Below are 20,646 nucleotides of genomic sequence, written 5' to 3'. Positions count from 1 at the left end.
CCCTAGAGACCGGTTTCCTGGCTCTGATTAGGGTAGAGATTACCTTCTGAGACAGACCTCTACCCCTGAGAATCAGGGATTCAGCCTCCAGGCCGTCAAATTTAGATGCCGTAAGGCAGGGTGGAGGATCGGACCTTGCGATAGCAGGTCTGGCCGTAGAGGAAGAGTCCAAGGGTCTCCCACTACCATCTTCAGGATTAGTGAATACCATGCCCTTCTGGGCCATGCTGGAGCTACCAGGATAACTGGTATGTGCTCCACCCTGATCCTGCGCAGCAGGCGGGGTAGTAACTGGAGCGGGGGAAATGCATAAAGAAGTTTGAACTGATGCCAAGGGCAAACTAACGCATCGGTTCCGCAGGCCCTGGGATCCCTTGTGCGGGACATGAACCTGTCTAGCTTCTTGTTCAGTCTCGATGCCATGATATCCACGTCCGGCACTCCCCATTTCTGGCAGAGTGTCTGAAAGACCTGTGGATGCAGAGACCACTCCCCCGGCAACAGAGTCTGGCGACTTAAGAAGTCCGCCTGTAGGTTGTCCACTCCGGGAATGAATATAGCGATATGCAGGGCACATGGGCTTCTGCCCACAAGAAAATCAAGCTCACTTCTCTGAGCGGCTTGACTCTTGGTTCCCCCTTGGTGATTTATGTATGCCACCGCCGTGGCATTGTCCGATTGTATTCTCACCGGGAACCCCTGCAGTTTGGACGTCCAAGCCCTGAGGGCTAGTCGAGCAGCTCTGAGCTCCAAGATATTGATGGGCAACTGCTTCTCTGCCGCTGCCCAAGTGCCCTGGCGAGTGCAACCATCCAACATTGCTCCCCAGCCAATCAGGCTGGCGTCTGTGGTTACTATTTTCCAGGTCACAGGACTGAACGTCTTTCCCTTCAGGAGATTCTGAGGGTTTAACCACCAAGATAGACTTTGCCGGACTCTTGGTGAGAGTGGCAAAGGAATCTCTAAGGCCTGAGGCCTCTTGCTCCATGCTGACAGGATGGCTGCCTGCAGGATGCGAGTGTGGCTCTGAGCGTACGGAACCGCCTCGAATGTGGCCACCATCTTGCCTAGTAGTCGCATACATAGGCGAACAGTTGGCCTTCTCCTTCTTAGAACTATTTGTATTAGCTCCTTGATGGCCTTGACCTTTAATAGGGGTAGGAACACCTTTTGTTGTTCTGTATCCAATCTCATGCCGAGATATTCCAGCTGCCTTGTGGGCAGGAATGCTGACTTGTCTCGATTTAGGACCCAGCCGAACCTCTCGAGGTACTGAACCGTGAGGGCGACTGCTCGTTCCAGGCCAGGAAACGAGTGGTCTACGACCAAGAGGTCGTCCAGGTAAGCCAGGACCGTGACCCCTTGGGACCTTAGATTGGCTAGGATTGGGGCTAGGACCTTCGTGAATACCCGGGGGGCCGTAGCCAACCCGACGGGGAGCGCCACAAATTGGAAATGACGCTGAGCCACCGCGAAGCGTAGAAATACTTGATGTGGCTGAAAAATTGGCACATGAAGGAAGCATCCTTTATGTCTATGGATGCCATGAAGTCGTCCTTCTGGAGCACGGCGACAGCTGACCGAATAGTTTCCATCCGGAATGAGCGGACCTTTAAGTACGCATTTACTCCCTTTAAGTCCAAAATTGGCCTGACATCGCCGTTGGGCTTTGGGATGATAAACAGGTTGGAGTAGAACCCCAATCCCTGTTCCCGGACTGGTACTTCTACTATCACCTTCTGGTATAGTAGATGATTCAATGCCGCCATCAATGCGGCTCTCTTCATAGGGTCGCCTGGTACTCTTGACTCCTGGTAATGAGGAGGAGGGAATTTTGAAAATTCTAGTTTGTAGCCCGTGGCCACGGAAGACCGTACCCAGCAGTCGGGAATGCTGGCTTCCCAAACTTCTGCAAAGAGACGTAGCCTTCCCCCCACCATCGTGGGTGGGGGCGCCCCTTCATAAGGCCGACTTGGGGGCTGGCTTCGCAGGCTTGCGGTACCACTACTTCTTGCCCCCAGTGGCTTGGCCTTGTGGCTTATTGTTAAAGCCTGATCTTGCAGGAGGCCGTCGATACTGTCTGGTATTAGAGGGCCCCTGTCCCGGGGAGGGCTGGTGCTTAAACGCGGGCCCTCGGGCTTTCTTCTTGACTGGCAAGAGAGTGCTTTTGCCGCTTGATATAGTCTGAATATATCTATCCAGATCTTCTCCGAAGAGTCGTCCTCCATGGAAGGGAAACCCTACCAGGAGTTTTTTGCATGGGGGCTCAGCCTCCCAACTCTTCAACCATAAGAGCTTTCTCATATGGATTAGAAATAAGGATAAACGTGATGCCTGCTGGATGGAGTCCTTGATAGCATCCACCGTAAAGCGTATAGCCCTCGGTATATCCGAAAATTCCTCTGCCTGCTGGGCAGGGATAAGTTTAAGCATTTGCTTAGTCTTATCTGATAATGCTTGGGTAATTCCAATAGCAGCCACAGCGGGCTGAACTATCGCCCCTCTGAAGTAAAGGAGGCTTTCAGTAATGTTTCCAAGCGTTTATCAACCGGATCCTTAAACACCTGTACGTTTTCCACCGGACAAGTTAAAGATTGTTCACATAGGAGATGGCTGCGTCCACCGCCGGGGGCGCCCACCTTTTGAAGAATATCTCCTCCATAGGATATAAAACAGAGAATTTTTTAGGTGGTAAAAAGACTATCTGGCTTAATCCAATCCTGAAACATGACCTCCTCGACTAGAGGATGGATCGGGAAAACTGCGTTGCTTTGAGGCGTTCTTAATGAGCCTAAAGCTGAAACCGCCGATACTTGAGGTTCTGGTATGGGTAACTTAAATGCCTCATGGACCATGTCCGTTAAGGCCTGAACCCACAACTTTCCCCTTGGGAGGCTGAACCAGACCCCTCAGTATCCAGATCCTCGATCTCTGAACCGCCTGGTCCAAAGCGTCAAGTCTATCCAATTCCCCTAGGGAAAGGATCTCTGTGTCTGAGGCTTCTTGCTCGGGTGACGGAGACCTAGTCCGCTTTCTACCCGATATAGCCTTAGCTATCCTTTTTGCCCTTCTTTTCTCTAGTTCACCTAAAGAAAACAGCAAGAACCCTCTCAGTGACAAAGCCGGGGTTGGACTGACCTGGATCAGCCCCAGCACCAGATCCCCCAGGTCCCATCAAGGCGTGCCCTGATATGTCCTGTGGGGAGAGCAGCGGCATAGCCGTGTCTGAGCCCTCGGATTTTGCGGGGGAATCCCCACCCTTTGTACCCTCTGACCCAGAAGCCATGGTACAATACCGAGGTACACCTGCTATCACCCAGCCACAGACGTAGCTAAGGGGATCTGTCGGTTTGGGAGCGATAGAGACTAACGCCCAAACTGAGAAGGGAGATCAGCAGTTCTTTCCCTTCTTCTCTTTTTCTTTTTTTTTTTTTTTTGAAGAGGAAAAGAAACCACTCTGTCTCCCACTAAGTATTGCCAATAGCCATCTGCTGAGAAAAAGGAAAAGAAAACCTATCTGTAGGTTTGACAGTCCTTAGAAAAGGCTGCAATCCTTCCTTTCGCCACCGGGTGTCCTCGGCGTGCTCCGCTCTGTGTCCTCCTCTGCTCTAGCTCAGGATGATACTGAGGTATTGGCAGCTAATGGAAGGGCCTCCCCTTCCTTTATTTGTGATTCGCCGCCCACAGGGACGCACCCCCACCACGAAAACGGCGCGAAAATCGTTTATATCTCGGGCACGCGCGCGCCCGTCGGCGGGGGCCATCACACATGGAGGACGGAGCAGCGCAGGCACCCAGGCAGGTAAGCCCTTTAGGTAGGTCACAGACCTCCTTTTTAGCATGGGAAAAAGGCTCCCCTCTCACAGAGATCCCACACCTAGCGCCAGCAGCCCAGCTAAGCAACACTTACCAGGGAGGTCACATCTTACTGGGGAAAAAGTTTGAATCATCCTGTCTCTGTCATAGACATAGTGATTCCTTGCCAATGCAGAGCATACCCAGGCATGTCCCCCCTGTGCACCCCCTGTAGGGAACCCGCTAAGAACCAAGTTCCGCAAGCTCCCCCAATACTTACCTGCTCCATGCCGCAGGACTTTTGCACAGCAAGAGGTCCAATCTTCCCCCATCTCCGTGGGTGGCGTCTAGACCTTCAGGCCCTGGGTTCCTATGAAGGATCCACTGTCCTGGGCCCATATAGCACTCTGGCAACAGAAACATTAGGCCCCCAAAGGTTTCTAAGTTCTGGGCCCAGGGTCCAGCTCTCTAAACAGAAAGCATTATGGGCTACACCCCAATGGTTTGGGGTCCGGTTGCTGACCACTTTAGCACTGGGCCTTTGGACAGAACCGGTTAGGCCACCTTAATCCCAAGGATGTGGAGGTAAGCTAAACCATGACCAACACCTAAGACACTGGCGAAAAAACTGAGGTACTCCTCCTATGGGAGGGGGTTATATAGGGAGGGGCACTTCCTGTTTGAGATTGCCAGTGTCCATCACCTGAAGGTACTCCATATAACCCACATAGTAATGAATATGCTGCTCTGTGTCCCGTGATGTACGAGAAAGAAATTACACCTTATGATTCAAGAATGTAAATTAGTGTGCCACTTATCTAATAGCAGTCTGGACTCTGTAAGTAATGGTGAAAAATTAAGCTCATAAGTACGGGTTAGAGCTGCTGGCATTTTTGTGCCTAGATAATTCAGGGCAAGTGTAGTCCACTTAAAGTGGAAGCCTGCTCGGACTTGTGTTAGAGTTCGTACTTGCAGTGCAACCCCCATCACCTCTGATTTAGAGAAATAGATTTTCAAGTTTGATAAGGCACCATATAAATCAAATTGTTTAAGGAGATTTGGTAGAGATACTGCTGGATTCGTTAAAGAAAATAATAGGTCATCGGCATAGGCCGAGACCTTATGTTGTGTATTACCCACTGTCACCCCTTGTATATCCCGATCATAGAGAGAAAAGGCTCCAAGGTAAGGGCATAAAAAAGGGGACAGTGGGCATCCCTGCCTGGTACCATTCGTAATTATAAAAAGACTCTGAGAGCACCCATTCACCTTAATCTGTGTGGTCGGATTTAAATATATCTTGGCTATCCGGCTCATCATCACCTCCTCAAGTCAATATGTCCGAATACGGAGAGCATAAATGGCCAACTTACTCGGTCAAATGCTTTTTCCGCATCCGTATTTAAGAAGACACATGGAATTTTCATTGATTTGGTCACGTGAAGTAGGTTCAGCACTTTAGAAGTGCTGTTCCTCGCTTCACGTGGCGGGATGAATCCAACCTGATCTAAGTGGATTCATTTTTGTAAATGGGTTGACAGCTGGGTAGCCAGATTTAGTATAGAGCAGGGATATGCAATTAGCGGACCTCCAGATGTTGCAAAACTACAATTCCCATCATGCCTCTGCCTTTGGATGTCATGCTTGTGGCTGTCAGAGTCCTTGCTATGCCTCATGGAACTTGTAGTTCTGCAACAGCTGGAGGTCCGCTAATGCATATCCCTGGTTATAGAGCTTATGGTCTACGTTCAAAAGTGAGATAGGCCTATAGCTACCGCACAAGGTAGGGTCCTTACCTCTTTGTATATCACAGCGATGTGGGCTCCCAGAGTATCCCTAGCGAATGAAGATCCAGATCGATCAAACTAAATAGATTAATCAAGCGTGGGCCTAATATTTCAAATAGCATTTATAGTATTGTACGGTGAACCCGTCCGTTCTGGGATGCAGCCCAATTATACTATTTTCTTCCTCTTTTAATCCTTGAGATTCCGGGTCTGGCCTCCTTAGTTCAGCAGGCCTTCGCAGTATTTGTCCCGGGATTTTAGCCAATTGGTGATGGGAATTGCCTCCGTTTCCAAAAAGGAAAACAGTCAAGGTAAGTCTGCTGGGCTAGACAAGAAAAAAGATGAGGGGCCTTTCCTTATGGTTAACGAGATGGGGTACCCCCACCGATATGTGCTCCCCCAGTTGCCTTATCTTGTCTAGTAATGGACATAGCAATGCTCTCCTTTGCAAAGTATTCCTCAATATATCTGATATTTTTTATAGGAGATCCATTGAAAACAATCTTTCCCATCCTCCACGCCTTGCGAAGAATAATCTCTCTATGTGTATAGTGAAGCATACAGCATACAATGTCTCTAGGTCTTTTTAAATCTGTGGACCCAGCACTCTATGAACCCTCTCAAACTTGAGGTCCTGGGGGGCCACCGATAGCGCCAGTTGCTGGCATATTTTCAATACTATGGATTGTAATGTCTCCTCACCTGTATCTTCTGGGACCCCCCTCAGCCGTAGATTGTTGCTACGGCTCCGGTCCTCAAGCTGTTCCAGGGGCAGCTGTAATGTAAGAGCCTGTACAGATTGCTGATCCTCTGTCTGCTCCAGCTGAGCCACTCTCCTCTCCAACAGGGCTGATGCTGTTTCTCCAGTAGAGACCCTTTCCGCCAATGATTGTACCTCTACCTGGATAGCTTGAAAGTCCTTTACGATGCATCTCCTCCATGCGAAGGATCAGCGTCTCCATATCAGCAGGGGTAGGTAACGCCTGGAGGAGAGCTTTAAGGGCTTGATATCTCCCTCTACGGTAGGCAACAGTACATCAACTTGCTGTCTCTGCTCCTGTGTAGAAGCACAGATAATTTCTGTAGCCACTACGGGAGTCGATGCTGGTAAAGCAGCCATTACAGTATCCGAATAGGAGGCAGACTGAGCCCCTTGGTACGGTTCCGTAGGCTGGCGGATCTGGTCCCTGGAAAGTAGCTCTGTATCACTGGCTGAAATGTCACTGCTGCTGTGCGCTTTTATTTTTCCTTCCCCCTTCTTGTGGTACTCATACCGGGAGGGCTATTATTTTATTGGCTAGTTTGCTGGAGGACATCAGGAGCTCTGATGGCACCTGTCCTGACCACGGCCCAACCCCAAAAATAACATGTTTTAGACAGTCAGTAGTGTTTCAAAAGAAAGACTGCGCTCTTTAGAAAGCCCATGAAGTTTGTAAAATAAAGAGTGTGTATATGCATATTGTATATAATATTCATCTTAGCAAGGGGTTGACACACATATTTCTCATGATGGACACACTTGACCAACATATCAGCCCATATGCTGCCATGTAACAATAGGAAACTAAAAGGTTAATTCATTGTCGTCTACGAGTTTTTGGAGAAGATGAGCAGGGAAGTAGATGTGAAAGATGAAGGGAAGCACAGAACCTCACATTTGTGGAGTAGGACATACTGGGGAGTAAGCCTGCCATAATGTGCAGCTATGCAGGTGCGATGGTGTGCATGCGTTTTTGTGTGCCGCGTTAAGGATAACCAATTGATTGCTATGGGCTGCCCTATATATGAAAAATCACACGAAAGAAGGGCATGACCCTCTTTTAAACGCACACTTCACCAAAATGCATGGTACAAGGTGTGTTGAAGTGCCATTAAGAATAAACAGCACCACTGCCGACCTGCAAAAGGTGTTTTTTTGTGCATTGTGGGAATGCAGGCAATTTTGCGTGTATTCCTGGAATGCACAAATTTGAACCTAGCTTTAGTTCTACTTTAATAACTTTATTAGAAAAATACCTTACTGCCATTTCTGACCTCCTAAATGCAAACGGCCTGTCTGTCTGACTTTACTACTAGGTGAATCAGTGACCTAGTATGAGTAATCGGGTTGCTTTAGATAAAGCAGATGTCAGTTGGCATTTCCATAAGAGCATTTGAAATTCAAGCACAAATATTTCAGTAAAAAATATTACAAATATAGCATATACCTTAAACATAGCTGCTCCAGTGGAATACGATGGATCTCTGGCGGCTGCTGATCTAGAAGCTGATGGTGATGGTGATGGCTTGTGAACAGGTGAAAGCATACACCTGAGGCCACGCGCCCAGCTCTTCCTTTTCTCTGAATGGCATTCGCTTTAGATACCCATGTTTCCTCAAGGCTCTCCATACTTTTTGATGGATCATATCTAGAAAAGACCAGTGCAAAAATTGGATTTTTGCAGTTAGTTTAAAATACATTTCTTGAATTTCACTTGGCAAAAAATAAAATAAAATAACTCAGTGACCAGACCATTAAAAACCCTCCCACTTCCAGCATCCCTCCCTGAGGAGTGGGGCCCATGTGTTTTTAAAAAATATTAGAAAAGGATTTTATACCAAGTAAGAAAATTCTCTCTCTCATTCATTGGGGAACACGGATTCAGATATACTTGGGATGTCCAAAAGCAGTCCAATTGAGGAGTAGGCAAAAGCAACAAAAGACTCACAGGCACACACACACACACAAAAAAAAACAAGGCCAACTGGTACCAGCTAGCTACATGTAATATCCGGACAAAAAAAATATGTCAATGTATAAAAAATGAAACATCATCATCATCCTTGATCAAGATTTCCTGAGGAAACAATATGAAATTGCTTTCCTGGGGCACTAGAATAGAGATTTTATTTTCTCCACAAATCTTAATTGCAATAGTTTTCATCAGGTTAACCAATACCAGATACCAAAGATAAAATACAATATTTAAATCAAATGACTTTATAACACTTAGATAATACATATTCAAGCATATCTAAATTAAACAGTTTATACATTGCAGGAAATAACTGTTGATCTTGCCAGAAATGCAGCGACCTTGTTACTTCCTGTGAGCTAAAAAGAAGCGCAACATCTTTATTTTTCTTGTGTAAAACCACTATTCCCTTCAATAAATCATAAAATGGATATGAACAAAGGCAGACACAGTTGAAGTTCAGCCTGTGTAACAACCTTGGCACCTTCCATAGATAAAAGCAGAGAAATAGGGGCGTGCTTAGCAATGGCCGGGTAAAGACGCGCACTGAAGGAGCTCCTGGCTTAACCCGACCCAAAACGGCCACCAGAGATACCATTTACCCCATGTGAGCACGGCATGAGCACCCCTAAAGGATACAGGACAAGATCGGCGACCCGACTCCAGACCTCCCAGCCCGGAATCCAGCACTACTTCAGAGATACTCTGAGAACCTCACCGGGTGCCATTGTAGTAGCACCACGTGTGACCCGGAAGGCCAGAGCCAGACATCCTTATGGAAACCCCTGTTGCCTTCCGGCCCGACATGGACGGCCCTTCGCAGAGCCAAAGGCGCTTAGATGAAGATCTCTGCACCATGCTACAGGCCCTACCCACGTGGGTGGACATTGAGGCCCTGATCCTGCGCATAGAAGAAGCGCATAGCAAAGATATCCAAAGAGGTGAGAACGGAGCTGCACTCCCTCACGGACATTCCACAACTTGTGGCAGGTGACGTGGTCAGGTGACATGGCAAGTGGACCATCCACAACTTGTGGCAGGTGACATGGCCAGGTGACGTGGCCAGTGGACAATCCACAACTTGTGGCAGGTGATGTGGCAAGTGGACAATCCACAACTTGTGGCAGGTGAAGTGGCAGGTGACGTGGCAGGTGAGGTGGCCAGAGGACATGGCCAGGTGAGGTGGGCAAGTGGACACTCCACAACTTGTGGCAGGTGATGTGGCAAGTGGACAATCCACAACTTGTGGCAGGTGACGTGGCAAGGTGATGTGGCAGATGATGTGGCCAGGTGAGGTGGTCAGATGACGTGGCAAGTGGACAATCCACAATGCGAAGGGACTTAACATCCATGAAAAGAGACGGATGTTGTTAAATGATATGAAACGCATGAAAGCGGACATTGTCCTGCTACAAGAGACACATTTTCGGGAAAAACACCTTTTCCCTGTCCTTAAAAATAGATTCTACCCAACAGTATATCACTCTACCTATTCGGAAGCCAAATCAGAGGGGTCTCCATCCTGATCTTGGCTAGACTCCCTTGGTCCTGGTGGATATGAGAACAGACCTGGCGGGAAGATTTTTATTGCTTAAAGGGGTTGTAAAGGTTTGTTTTTTATTTTCCAAATAGGTTCCTTTAAGCTAGTGCATTGTTGGTTCATTTACCTTTTCCTTTGATTTCCCTTCTAAAAAATAGTTTCCTTGTTTTCTTTGTCTGAATTTCTCACTTCCTGTTCCTCCTCAGTGGGCTGTTCAGTAAGCTGTTCTCACTGACTTTCCACAGCTCAAATGATGGTGGAAAGCTTACTGAGGAGAAACAGGAAGTGAGAAATTCAAACAAAGAAAAAAAACAAGGTAAAATAAAGGAAAAGGTAAGTGGACCAACAATGCACTGGCTTAAAGGAACCTATTTATAAATAAAAAAACAAACCTTTACAACCCCTTTAAGGGTCTGATTGGTGGCGTAAAGGTGACCATTGCAAACCCCTACGCACCAAATAGTCAACAAGACACCTTCATCAAAAAACACTTAGAACAGCTCCAGAAATATTCAGTGGGCCAGCTCATTGTAGGAGGAGACCTCAATATCCCCCTGTTCCCGAACACAGATACCTTCGACAGGACCGTCTTCCATCCCAAGAAGTGCACGTAAAGCAATCCATTCAGCTCTATATACTGCAGAGCTAATGGATGCGTGGCGACTTTTCCACCCGGGCGAACAGGATTACACATTTTACTCCAGACCCCACCACACATACTTGCGCATAGATTACTTCCTGATTCCACACAACCAACTGTAGGCAATCAAAGACACCACTATAGGCTCCATCGCCTGGTTGGACCACACTTCGGTCACACTCAGGTACGCTCTGGCGGACTTCTATAAAAGGGACAAAGGAAGCCATAGAGGCTCAATGAGAGCCTACTACTAGACCCAGAGGTGCTGGCAGACGTGATCAAAGAAATTGCACACTACTTTCATACTAACGACTTCACTGACAGTGACACAGGACTGGTGTGGGGGGCGCACAAGGCGGTGATTCGCGGAGAGCTTATAAAGCACAGAGCAACAATGAAAAGCAAAGGACTGCACAACTAACCTCCCTCCTTAGCAAGCTACATGTTTTGGAAGCTAGCCATAAACAGACCCCCACCTGCCCACTGGGAGATGAGCTTGACTGTGTACATATGCAAATCACACGAGCTTCTCCAGTTTAAAGCAAAGGCACCGCTCCAAATTTGCCGCAAAAGATATACGAATCGGGTAATAAATGCGGACGATTTGTAGCACAGTCACTACGTACTCAGAAACTAGCGTCCTACATACCACACGTATTTTCCCCTACGGGGCAAAAAGCATCCCTACCCCAACAAATTACCCTAGAATTTAAATCATATGATGAGTCTCTTTACAATCTGACCACGACGCAACCCCTCACAGACCGTTTGGCAGACTACATTGCCACCTCACTAATGCCCACCTTGCCAACTGAGACGCGTGACCTACTAGAAGATCCCATTACGCTACCGGAGTTCCAATGGGCGATAGGGAACACCAAAGCAGGGAAGGCCCCTGGGTCTGACAGCCTAACTATTCAGTATTATAAGATACTACTCCCATCTTTAGGCAATCACCTAGTTAAACTTCTTAACGACCTCAGTAAAGAGAGTACATTGCATAACTCTACATTACAGGCCCAAATATCAGTCATCCCAAGGAAGGTAAGGACCCAGCTCAATGCAGGAGCTACCGACCAATATCCTTACTTAACACTGACCTTAAATTATTCAGTAAGATAATAGCTTCCAGACTGCAACAACACCTGCCCCAACTGATACACCTAGACCAGGTGGGCTTTGTCCCGACCAGAGAAGCGAGGGCCAACACCACTAAAGTCCTGAACCTGCTATATTTGGCCAACCTGACAAAACACTGTGTGTCTTTATAGGCACCGACGCTGAGAAAGCGTTCCGACCAAGTAAATTGGGTCTTTATGTTTGCAACACTGCGTCACGTGGGCCTAGGCAGTAATATGCCGAGTTGGATCTTGGCGGCATACACAACACCGACGGCAAGGGTCAGAGTTCATTCCCAATCACAAACGGGACGAGACAGGGGTGCCCGCTCATGCCCCTTCTCTTTGCACTATCCCTAGAACCCTTTCTGTGCCATGTGAGACTAAACCCAAACATCACCGGAGTTGTGATAAATTAAACCCAACATAAGGTGTCAGCCTACGCAAAGGACCTGATGTTTTCACTCACGAAACCTAATATATCTCTCCCAAACCTGCTGAGGGAATTTGCCAAGTTGGAGGCGATGGGAGTGGGGATACCACAAACACAACTTATGCACCTCCAATCCAGCTTTAAACTGAAATGGACTAGTACAGCCTTGAAATACCTGGGCATGCACAGCCCCAAACACTCACACGACTTTATGACCTTAACTTCTCACCCCTTCTGAAAGCAATTCAAACGCTACTTAACCAATGGCACACAGGCTTGCATTTCTGGCTCGGCCGCGGCAACATACTAAAAATGTCTAGCCTCCCTAAATTCCTTTGCCTTATGCAAGCATTACCTATCCACATACCTGCTACCTACTTTAATCAACTGCAAAAAAAACATTCACAGAGTTTATATGGGCCTGGAAAAGGCCCCGGCTTACCAAAAAATTACTCATCCTCCCTAAACAGCACGGAGGGCTTGCACTGACGGATATTCGTGCCTACTACCAGGCAGTACACTTAGGAAGGCTGATAGACTGGTGCCGACACCACGAGACCAAAATTATGGACTCAACTAGAGCAAGCGCAAAGTATAGTTCCTCTTGGTAGAGCCCCATGGTGCCACATGGCCCTTCCCGCAGAAATCAAATGCCACCCATTGATGGGCAACTCAATACGGATATATGCCCGATCATCTCCCAGAAATCCCTCTCCTCTCAAAACTCCCCCCCATACCCTATGCTGGGGAACCCCCAGTTTATACCGGGACCACATGATGCGGTCTTCCGGGGTCTGAGCGATGCAGGCCTATGCCAAGCCTCCCACTAGCTCTGGGGGACGTTGGAAAACAATCACGGAACTCTCTGACCCTACAGGCCCATTCCGCTTAGACTTCCTGAGATTGCTTCAGTTGCGACACTTCCTTAATATCATACGGCCCCCCACTGACAGCAGCCAACCTCTCACAACACTGGAGGAACTCTACTGATTCTTGCGTGATGCCACACACGCAATCTCTTGTTTATAGCCTATTGAATACACCGCCAGCAGAATGGGTCTGCTGCGGTCCATGCAGGCCTCATTCCTGATATAAATAAACAATAAAAAAAAAAAAAAGGGGGGAACAATAAAATAAACGACGAAGGGACAGGGGAGTGTGTTTTTAAAGCTCCGCAGACTTTCCTCAAATGTTCTAAGAACACAGCCTCTTTTGGCAATGGTGAAATATCATTCCTATTTCTGATAAAATTGGAACTGCTGATCAGTTGCAGAGTTCTGTCCTAGAATTAAAATTTTGAGGAAATTTGAGGACTTTCTTAGTACAATTTAATTTTTATTAAAATATATTTGCATGTATTGCATATATTTACATTATATGTCGGCATGGTCATGCAGACATAGAATGTTTTTTTGGCTGAATCTGGAGTTCTACTTTATATTGTTTTTAAGAAACATTTATACTGAATAAATACAGAAATGTGAAAAATTATATGTAGTGTTGTGTAATTTTATTACCTCTTCTCCCTCATTTTGCCTGAGTCAATCACATACACAATATCATCAATCGTGATAGAGGTTTCTGCAATATTGGTGGAAATTATTATCTTTGTAACCCCTGGTGGTGGTTTAACAAATACAGACTGCTGCTCTTCATTTGATAAAGATGAATGTAATGGGTAGATCACACATCTGCAGAAAAATAAAAATAGGTGTATTTATTTTTATCACACATAAATGTCTATTAAGTATACAGATGAACATACCGCTTGCTGCGTCGATTGCTAAACAAGGCATTCGATTGTAGTTGTTCATACAACATTTTGATTTCTGCCAGACCAGGCAAAAATACTAAAACAGCACCTAGGAAAAAAATAAAAAAAAAAAATAAAAAAAAATCAACAACAAAAAAAAACTATATAGGGAGTAATACATTATAATAAACATGTTATTTGTCAAATCATTACAGTGTATCTTAGAACATATAAAACTTAACAAAAAATAGTACTTATATTCAATATGTGCACACTGCTCTTTTTTTATCTCTTAAACACTGCAAAGTAAGAAAAAGGGGAATTTAGACTTACCTGCAAAGTCCATATCTTTGTGTACAGTACAGGACACAGGCAAAGTATTCAATAACCCTAGGATATAGACGCCTACCCTCAGGGGATTGGACAATGGCAAGCACTATCCACTCTGAGTCCTCAGATTCATAGCAAGCAATGCAAAGTAACCAATAGAAGAGTGTAACCCATGTCCTGTACTGTACTCCAAGATATGGAATTTACGGGTAAGTCAAAATTCCTCTTAACTCAATTGTGCAATATAGAACACATGCAAAGTATTCAGAGACCCTGCAATACCCCCAAACAATGAATGGGAAGGGTGAGCAACTAGGCAAACAGAACTGTGCCAACAGACCAATAAGAAGGGTCAACAGATCAAAACTTCAAAGTGCTGCTGCAAGAACTATGCAAGTGAAACCGGACTCAGCAGAAAATTGGACTTCCGCCCAAACATTAACAGAGGACCATGGGGCAGCCTTACACAGCTGGGCTACAGAGGATTGGTGCAGAAAAACTTCCACAGATCTGGTGGATGGGCATGTCAAAAGCCGAGGAGATTTGTTGGAATGTAAGCTCTGGTGATTAGAATCCTTATCCATCCCACAATGGTGGACTTAAAAGCAGGGTGTCCCTGCACTCGACAGGAGGTAGGGGCCAGGAGCACCAAAGAGGGACCCGAGACGAGGAGGATCCAGGCTTGTGCAAATCCACTGCACAGAGCAGGCAAGTATAATATGTTTTTTTTTATTTATTTTTTTAATAACAAAGAGAGAGACTTCATAATCACTTTAACTTCTAGCGCATACATTAACTAGGCAATTGACAACAATAATGCATGGTACACAACCTTAAATCTGTGAAAAAGGTAAACTAAACCTTAGTTGTTAGATATCTGCATCCCCTTGGATGTATCTAGTATTACTGGACAGTCTTAATTTACTTGCGGCTTGATATCTACCAACCTGATGGGTAGGAGTGGTCTCCATTAACTATCCATTCCAGCAAAGCTTCAATCAACTCCAGATTAATTTTATCCAAATCCATGGTAGAAAGTGTTTTAATAACAGATTTGCTGACACCTGTGATGAAAACAGATATAATTCAATTCCTTTTTACCTTTTATGAAAGCTTTTAAAATTCACAAACAGCTGGGATTACATTACTGTGTTAGGGTTGCATGCATACAAACACAAGAGGGCTGTACAGCATTCAGGGGCAAGCATACCTCCCATACCCAAGCACAGTTTGACAGTGCTTATATTGGCATATGGCCGCTGCATATTTTAGCTTGTCACTGATTTTGACAGGCTGCTGGCAGTGAGCTGCACCTGTGACTTCCAGGCAGAGAATTAGACCTGAATGTAGAAAGTAATTGCCCTTTTGCAACTGTCCTGTGCATGTATTTCAAATGTTTAGCTTATAAAAAAAATAAGTAAGATAATGAGCCTGTAACTCCAGCCAAAATAGGGCTAGGTCCCACTGGAGAGATTCTCCTTCACTTAAGGACTCAGTGACCACTTTATCTAGTGACCAGTTTAAATAACATGAACATAAATCACCTAGTTAGCACAGTCAAGAAAAATGTATTTGTTTTTCATTTTCTATTTGATTAAAAAAAACTGCTATGAGAGATTCTAGATCAAGGGGGACGGTTCACTGTCCCTCAGACTGTTAGAGGGCCAGACTATAAAAAAAACTATGAACAAATTCCTATGCTCACGATCATTGCAACCTCCCCCCCCCTTCACCATCATCATTGTAAGCCCCTCATTGCAAGCCCCCCTCACAATCATTAATTGCAAACCGATCATGATCACTGCAAGTCCCCCCCACCCCACCTCACCATCATCATCACCAGCCCCTCATTGCAAGCCCCCCCCCCCTCGCCATCATCATTGTAAGCCCCTCATTGCAAGCCCCCCCTCACAATCATTAATTGCAAGCCGATCAAGATCATTGCAAGCCCCCCCCCATCATCATAACATCATCAGCCCCTCGTTGCAACCCCCCTCACCATCGCAAGCCCCTCATTGCAAGCCCCCCCCTTACCATCAGCCCCTCATTGCAACCCCCCTCACTATCGCAAGCCCCTCATTGCAAGCCCCCCCCCAACATCATCATTACATCTTTATCAGCCCCTCATTGCAACCCCCCTCACCATCGCAAGCCCCCCCCCCACCATCATTACATCTTTATCAGCCCCTCATTGCAACCCCCCTCACCATTGCAAGCCCCTCATTGCAAGCCCCCCCCCCCCACCATCATCATCATTACATCTTGATCAGCCCCTCATTGCAACCCCCCCTCACCATTGCAAGCCCCCCCCTCACCATCAGCCCCTCATAGCAACCCCCCTCACCATCGCAAGCCCCTCATTGCAAGCCCCCCCCACCATCATCATCAGCCCCTCATTGCAACCCCCCTCACCATTGCAAGCCCCCCCCCCACCATCATCATTACATCTTTATCAGCCCCTCATTGCAACCCCCCCACCATTGCAAGCCCCCCCCACCATCATCATCATTACATCTTTATCAGCCCCTCATTGCAACCCCCCTCACCATCGCAAGCCCCCCCCCCCCCAGCATCATCATCATCATCATCATTACATCTTTATCAGCCCCTCATTGCAACCCCCCCTCACCATTGCAAGCCCCCCCCCCCACCATCATCATCATCATTACATCTTTATCAGGCCCTCATTGCAACCCCCCTCACCATCGCAAGCCCCCCCCCCTCACCTCACCATCGTAAGCCCCTCACAGCCTTACTCCTTACTGTGCCAAACTGCTGATGTGTCACGGTCCCGCTGTGTCACGAAGCTCACAGTGTTGTTAACAGTTCGGGCGCGCTGTGATAAAAGTCCCGCCCTCCTCCTCCTAGACCAGCTCGTGTGATAGACAGAACACTGGCTCTATCACACAAGCTAGTCTAGATCAGGAGGAGGGCGGGACATTTATCACAGCGTGACCGAACTGTTAACACTGTGAGCTCCGTGACACAGCGGGACTGCTGTGTTACAACCTGCCGTGCATGTCAGGGTGCGGTGGGCCGGTTAAATGTCCTCTGTGGCCGTAGTTTGAGGACCCCTGTTCTAGATGCCGCTATTCATAACCTATCCTTTTGTAAAAGCCAGTTTCCTGGTTGGCATGTTAGCATTTTGGCTTTAAATTCCATTTTGAGCTACGGACCTGGAACAAGTATCAAGAAACTGAATCTTGACCTTCATTTCCTGCATGTTTCTTCCGGGTCTGTGACTCAGAAATATTAAAGTCAGAAACAGCCAGTCAGCTAGACTTTATGACACAAGGTCAGCAGTGGCACACCTCTTAATAAATACTAAATGCACATGATGAAGTTATGTTTAAGGAGACCTAAAATAACTCTACCACTTGATTTAGTCATCTGATGCCGGGTACACACGAGGATTTATCCGCGGAAACGGTCCTCCGGACCGTATCCGCGGATAAATCCTGTGGCGGATTTTGATCTCCTGGTTGTACTAACCAGGTGATCAAAATCCCCGCGAAATTCCGTCCGTGGTGACGTGTCGCGCCGTCGCCGCGGTGATGACGCAGCGACGTGCGCGACGCTGTCATATAAGGATATCCACGCATGCGTCGAATCATTACGACGCATGCGGGGGATGTGTTCGGACGGATCGATCCGGTGAGTCTGTACAGACCACCGGATCGATCCGCTGGAGCCGATTCCAGCGGATAGATTTCTTAGCATGCTAAGAAATTTTTATCCGCTGGAAATCGGTCGGCCCGAAATATATCCGCGGATAAATATCCGCTGGATCGTACACACCAGCGGATCTATCCGCTGAAACCGATCCGCGGATCCGCGGCCTTAGACTTAAAGCAGTTTACACCCAATAGCCTAAAAAAAAACAAACAAAGAAAAACGAATGCAGCTGCTGCATTTAATGATTAGTAATTTGCAATATATTACATTTTCGGTTTTGGGTTTAATACCGCTTTAAAATCACAGGAACCCATTTATAAAGCAGCAGTATGGCCAAACCATTGTAAATAACAGCTGCATAAAATAAATATGCTAGCACTATAATAATATATAAACATTTTGTGTTTCATTAGCCCATTATTACTTGATAGAAATGTATTTATTAATGTTACCATTGTAACGGGCAGATAGCTCATTGAAGCTCAGTTGTTGGTCTGGCACATTATCCTTTACAGCCCTTGATTCCTGTATCTTTAGCGTATCATTAATTTCATATTCCAATTCTCCCATAATCTCTTCGTAGCTCCTCCCTTTCTTCTGCTTGGAGGTATCCCTTATCGATGACTGCCTGGAGGAGCGATGGTATGGGCTTCTATCGTCCAGAACATACCTGAAAAAAGTTTGGTGGAAATATACAAAATCTTACACATACAGAACATGGATGGGTTCTGTCATCAAGAATGAAGTCCTTAGCAAATACATTTGGCATCCATCTCTTTTGATATTCATAAATGTTTTGGTTTTTTTAGGTGGTGCAACACATACTGGCTTTTTTTATTCAAAATTAACACTAAAATTATGATCATTTTTCATAGAACACTTTTTTACATATTGCAAGAAAAAAAAAAAAAAATCGAACTGAAAAAAAAATGTCCAATTTTATCATACACAATACAGAATTTTACAAAATCACTGTGAAAAAGAGTGTTTAAAAGAATGCCAGGAATGTTTTAGGTATTATGATACGATCAGGACATCGAAACAACCTCATTGTCGAATAATTTGATTAAAGTGACGCTAAACTCACATTTTATTAAATAAAAAAATGCAATATGTCTATACAATTCTCTTTTTCTTTGGTTCAGCTTTCAAATGCAAGCTTTTTCTGCTGTTAGGCTTCCAGTTATAGGGTGGCTACGTTCGTTCTCCGTGTCCCGTCTGCACTCTCCTGACATAGACTACACCAGTGGCGGCTGGTGCTCGATAATTAAAGGGGTTGGAAGAGTGGACTTAAAACCATCCCCCGTGGAAGACTATGCGGGGAACACCCCCTCATGTCGTGGGAGACGGGTGGCCTCCTCACCTTAGGAGGCAGATGTGTTGCCCGGGATGACTCTGATCTCCCCTCCTCCCTTCCCTGTCAGAGCCGGGAGTGCTGGGTGGCTGACTTGAATGCTGGATGGTGAGCTATCCCTGGAGTCTGACTGTGGCTGCTGGTGGGTCAGTCGGTCTTCCCCTGCTTCTCCCCCTTGGCCAAGAAGATCGCTTCTCCTTTTGGCTGATCAGGGAACGGGTCTCACGACCCCATATTCCTCACCCCATATTTTGAAGCCTATTAGAGCCTCTGGCTCTAATCAGGTGCTTAAACCCCCCCCATTAGAATCCATGCGTCGGGCACCCTGCATGTAGATTAGGGAGCTGGACACATGGATGGGGGTGTGGAGCCTGTGCGCCCCTAATGGATGGGCCGCCGCTGGACTACACATCTACCTGCAGACGTATTTAGCCCTATAGGAATTGTAGCATGCATTGAGCGGAGCATGTGACCAGAAATAAGAGCACTGCTCGGGGGTGCATCGGTGGAGGATAGGGAGTGTGCACAGGACAAAGTGTAGTGTCAGTTTAGGACGTGTTTAAACAATAAGAACTGTGGCCATAATCCAAGCAATATGCTTAAAATTATTCTGCCACAGGGTGATTGTTTTAGCCTAAAATGCAAATATTTGTCCCAGCTGTGTTCATTATTTACTTAAACATCATAAAAAAAATTAAAATCAAGCTGATGGCATATATGCCACTGACATTCTGCATTTTTACACTTTACAGTTTCTTTAATAATCATTATAGCCGCCCTCCTGACATTAGATAAACAGAGATGTTGGGCATTTATCAAGTTCAAAATGTAAAATGACAAAAAAAAGTATGTGAACCCCCTGAAATTAACAGTTTTTCTGCAGTAATTTCCAGAAAATTATCTAAGGCACAACAATAGACAAACACAATGGGCCAGATTCAGAGAGATCGGCGCATCTTTAGATAGGCGTAGCGCATCTCATATGCGATACGCCGTCGTAACATTGAGAGGTAAGTACTGTATTCACAAAGCACTTGCTCCCATATGTGCGCCGGCGTAACGTAAATGGGCCGGCGTAAGTCTGCGTAATTCAAAGTAGGCAGGTAGTGGGCGTGTTGTATTAAAATGAATCGTGACCCCATGTAAATGAAGCGCCGAACGGCGAATGCACACGCATGCTCAGAATCACGTAGAATTTACTCCCTAACATACGCCGGCTCAATGCCTATGACGTGAACGTAACCTACGCCCAGCCCCATTCACGTACGACTTACGTAAACGACGTAAAATCCGACGGCTGTTCCGTCGTCCATACCTTAGCATTGGCTGCGCCTCATATACCAGGGGTAAAGTTACGCCGGACGTACGCCTTACGCAAACGGCGTAGCTTAATGCGACAGGCGCAAGTATGTTTGTGAATCGGCGTATCTAGCTCATTTACATATTTGATGCGTAAATCTACGGAAGCGCCCCTAGCGGCCAGCGA

At 46.3% G+C, this 20,646-nt stretch overlaps 1 protein-coding gene across 1 annotated transcript in view; it reads right to left on the bottom strand.

Moving 5' to 3' along the window:
• Positions 1 to 20,646, bottom strand: part of DHX57 (DExH-box helicase 57) — a 208,133-nt gene that overhangs the window by 106,042 nt on the left and 81,445 nt on the right. Inside the window, exons 12-16 of the mRNA XM_040350769.1 lie at positions 18,259 to 18,476; positions 15,079 to 15,195; positions 13,814 to 13,910; positions 13,566 to 13,739; positions 7,790 to 7,990 (exon numbers count right to left, since the gene is read on the bottom strand). Of these exons, the coding sequence (XP_040206703.1) occupies positions 7,790 to 7,990; positions 13,566 to 13,739; positions 13,814 to 13,910; positions 15,079 to 15,195; positions 18,259 to 18,476 (807 nt within the window). The remainder of the gene's footprint in view (positions 1 to 7,789; positions 7,991 to 13,565; positions 13,740 to 13,813; positions 13,911 to 15,078; positions 15,196 to 18,258; positions 18,477 to 20,646) is intronic.

The sequence above is a fragment of the Rana temporaria genome, chromosome 4, assembly GCF_905171775.1.
Source record: "Rana temporaria chromosome 4, aRanTem1.1, whole genome shotgun sequence".
Lineage (NCBI taxonomy): Eukaryota > Metazoa > Chordata > Amphibia > Anura > Ranidae > Rana > Rana temporaria.
The sequence above is the reverse complement of the archived record's forward strand: the minus strand, read 5'-3'. Positions and strand labels throughout refer to the sequence as shown.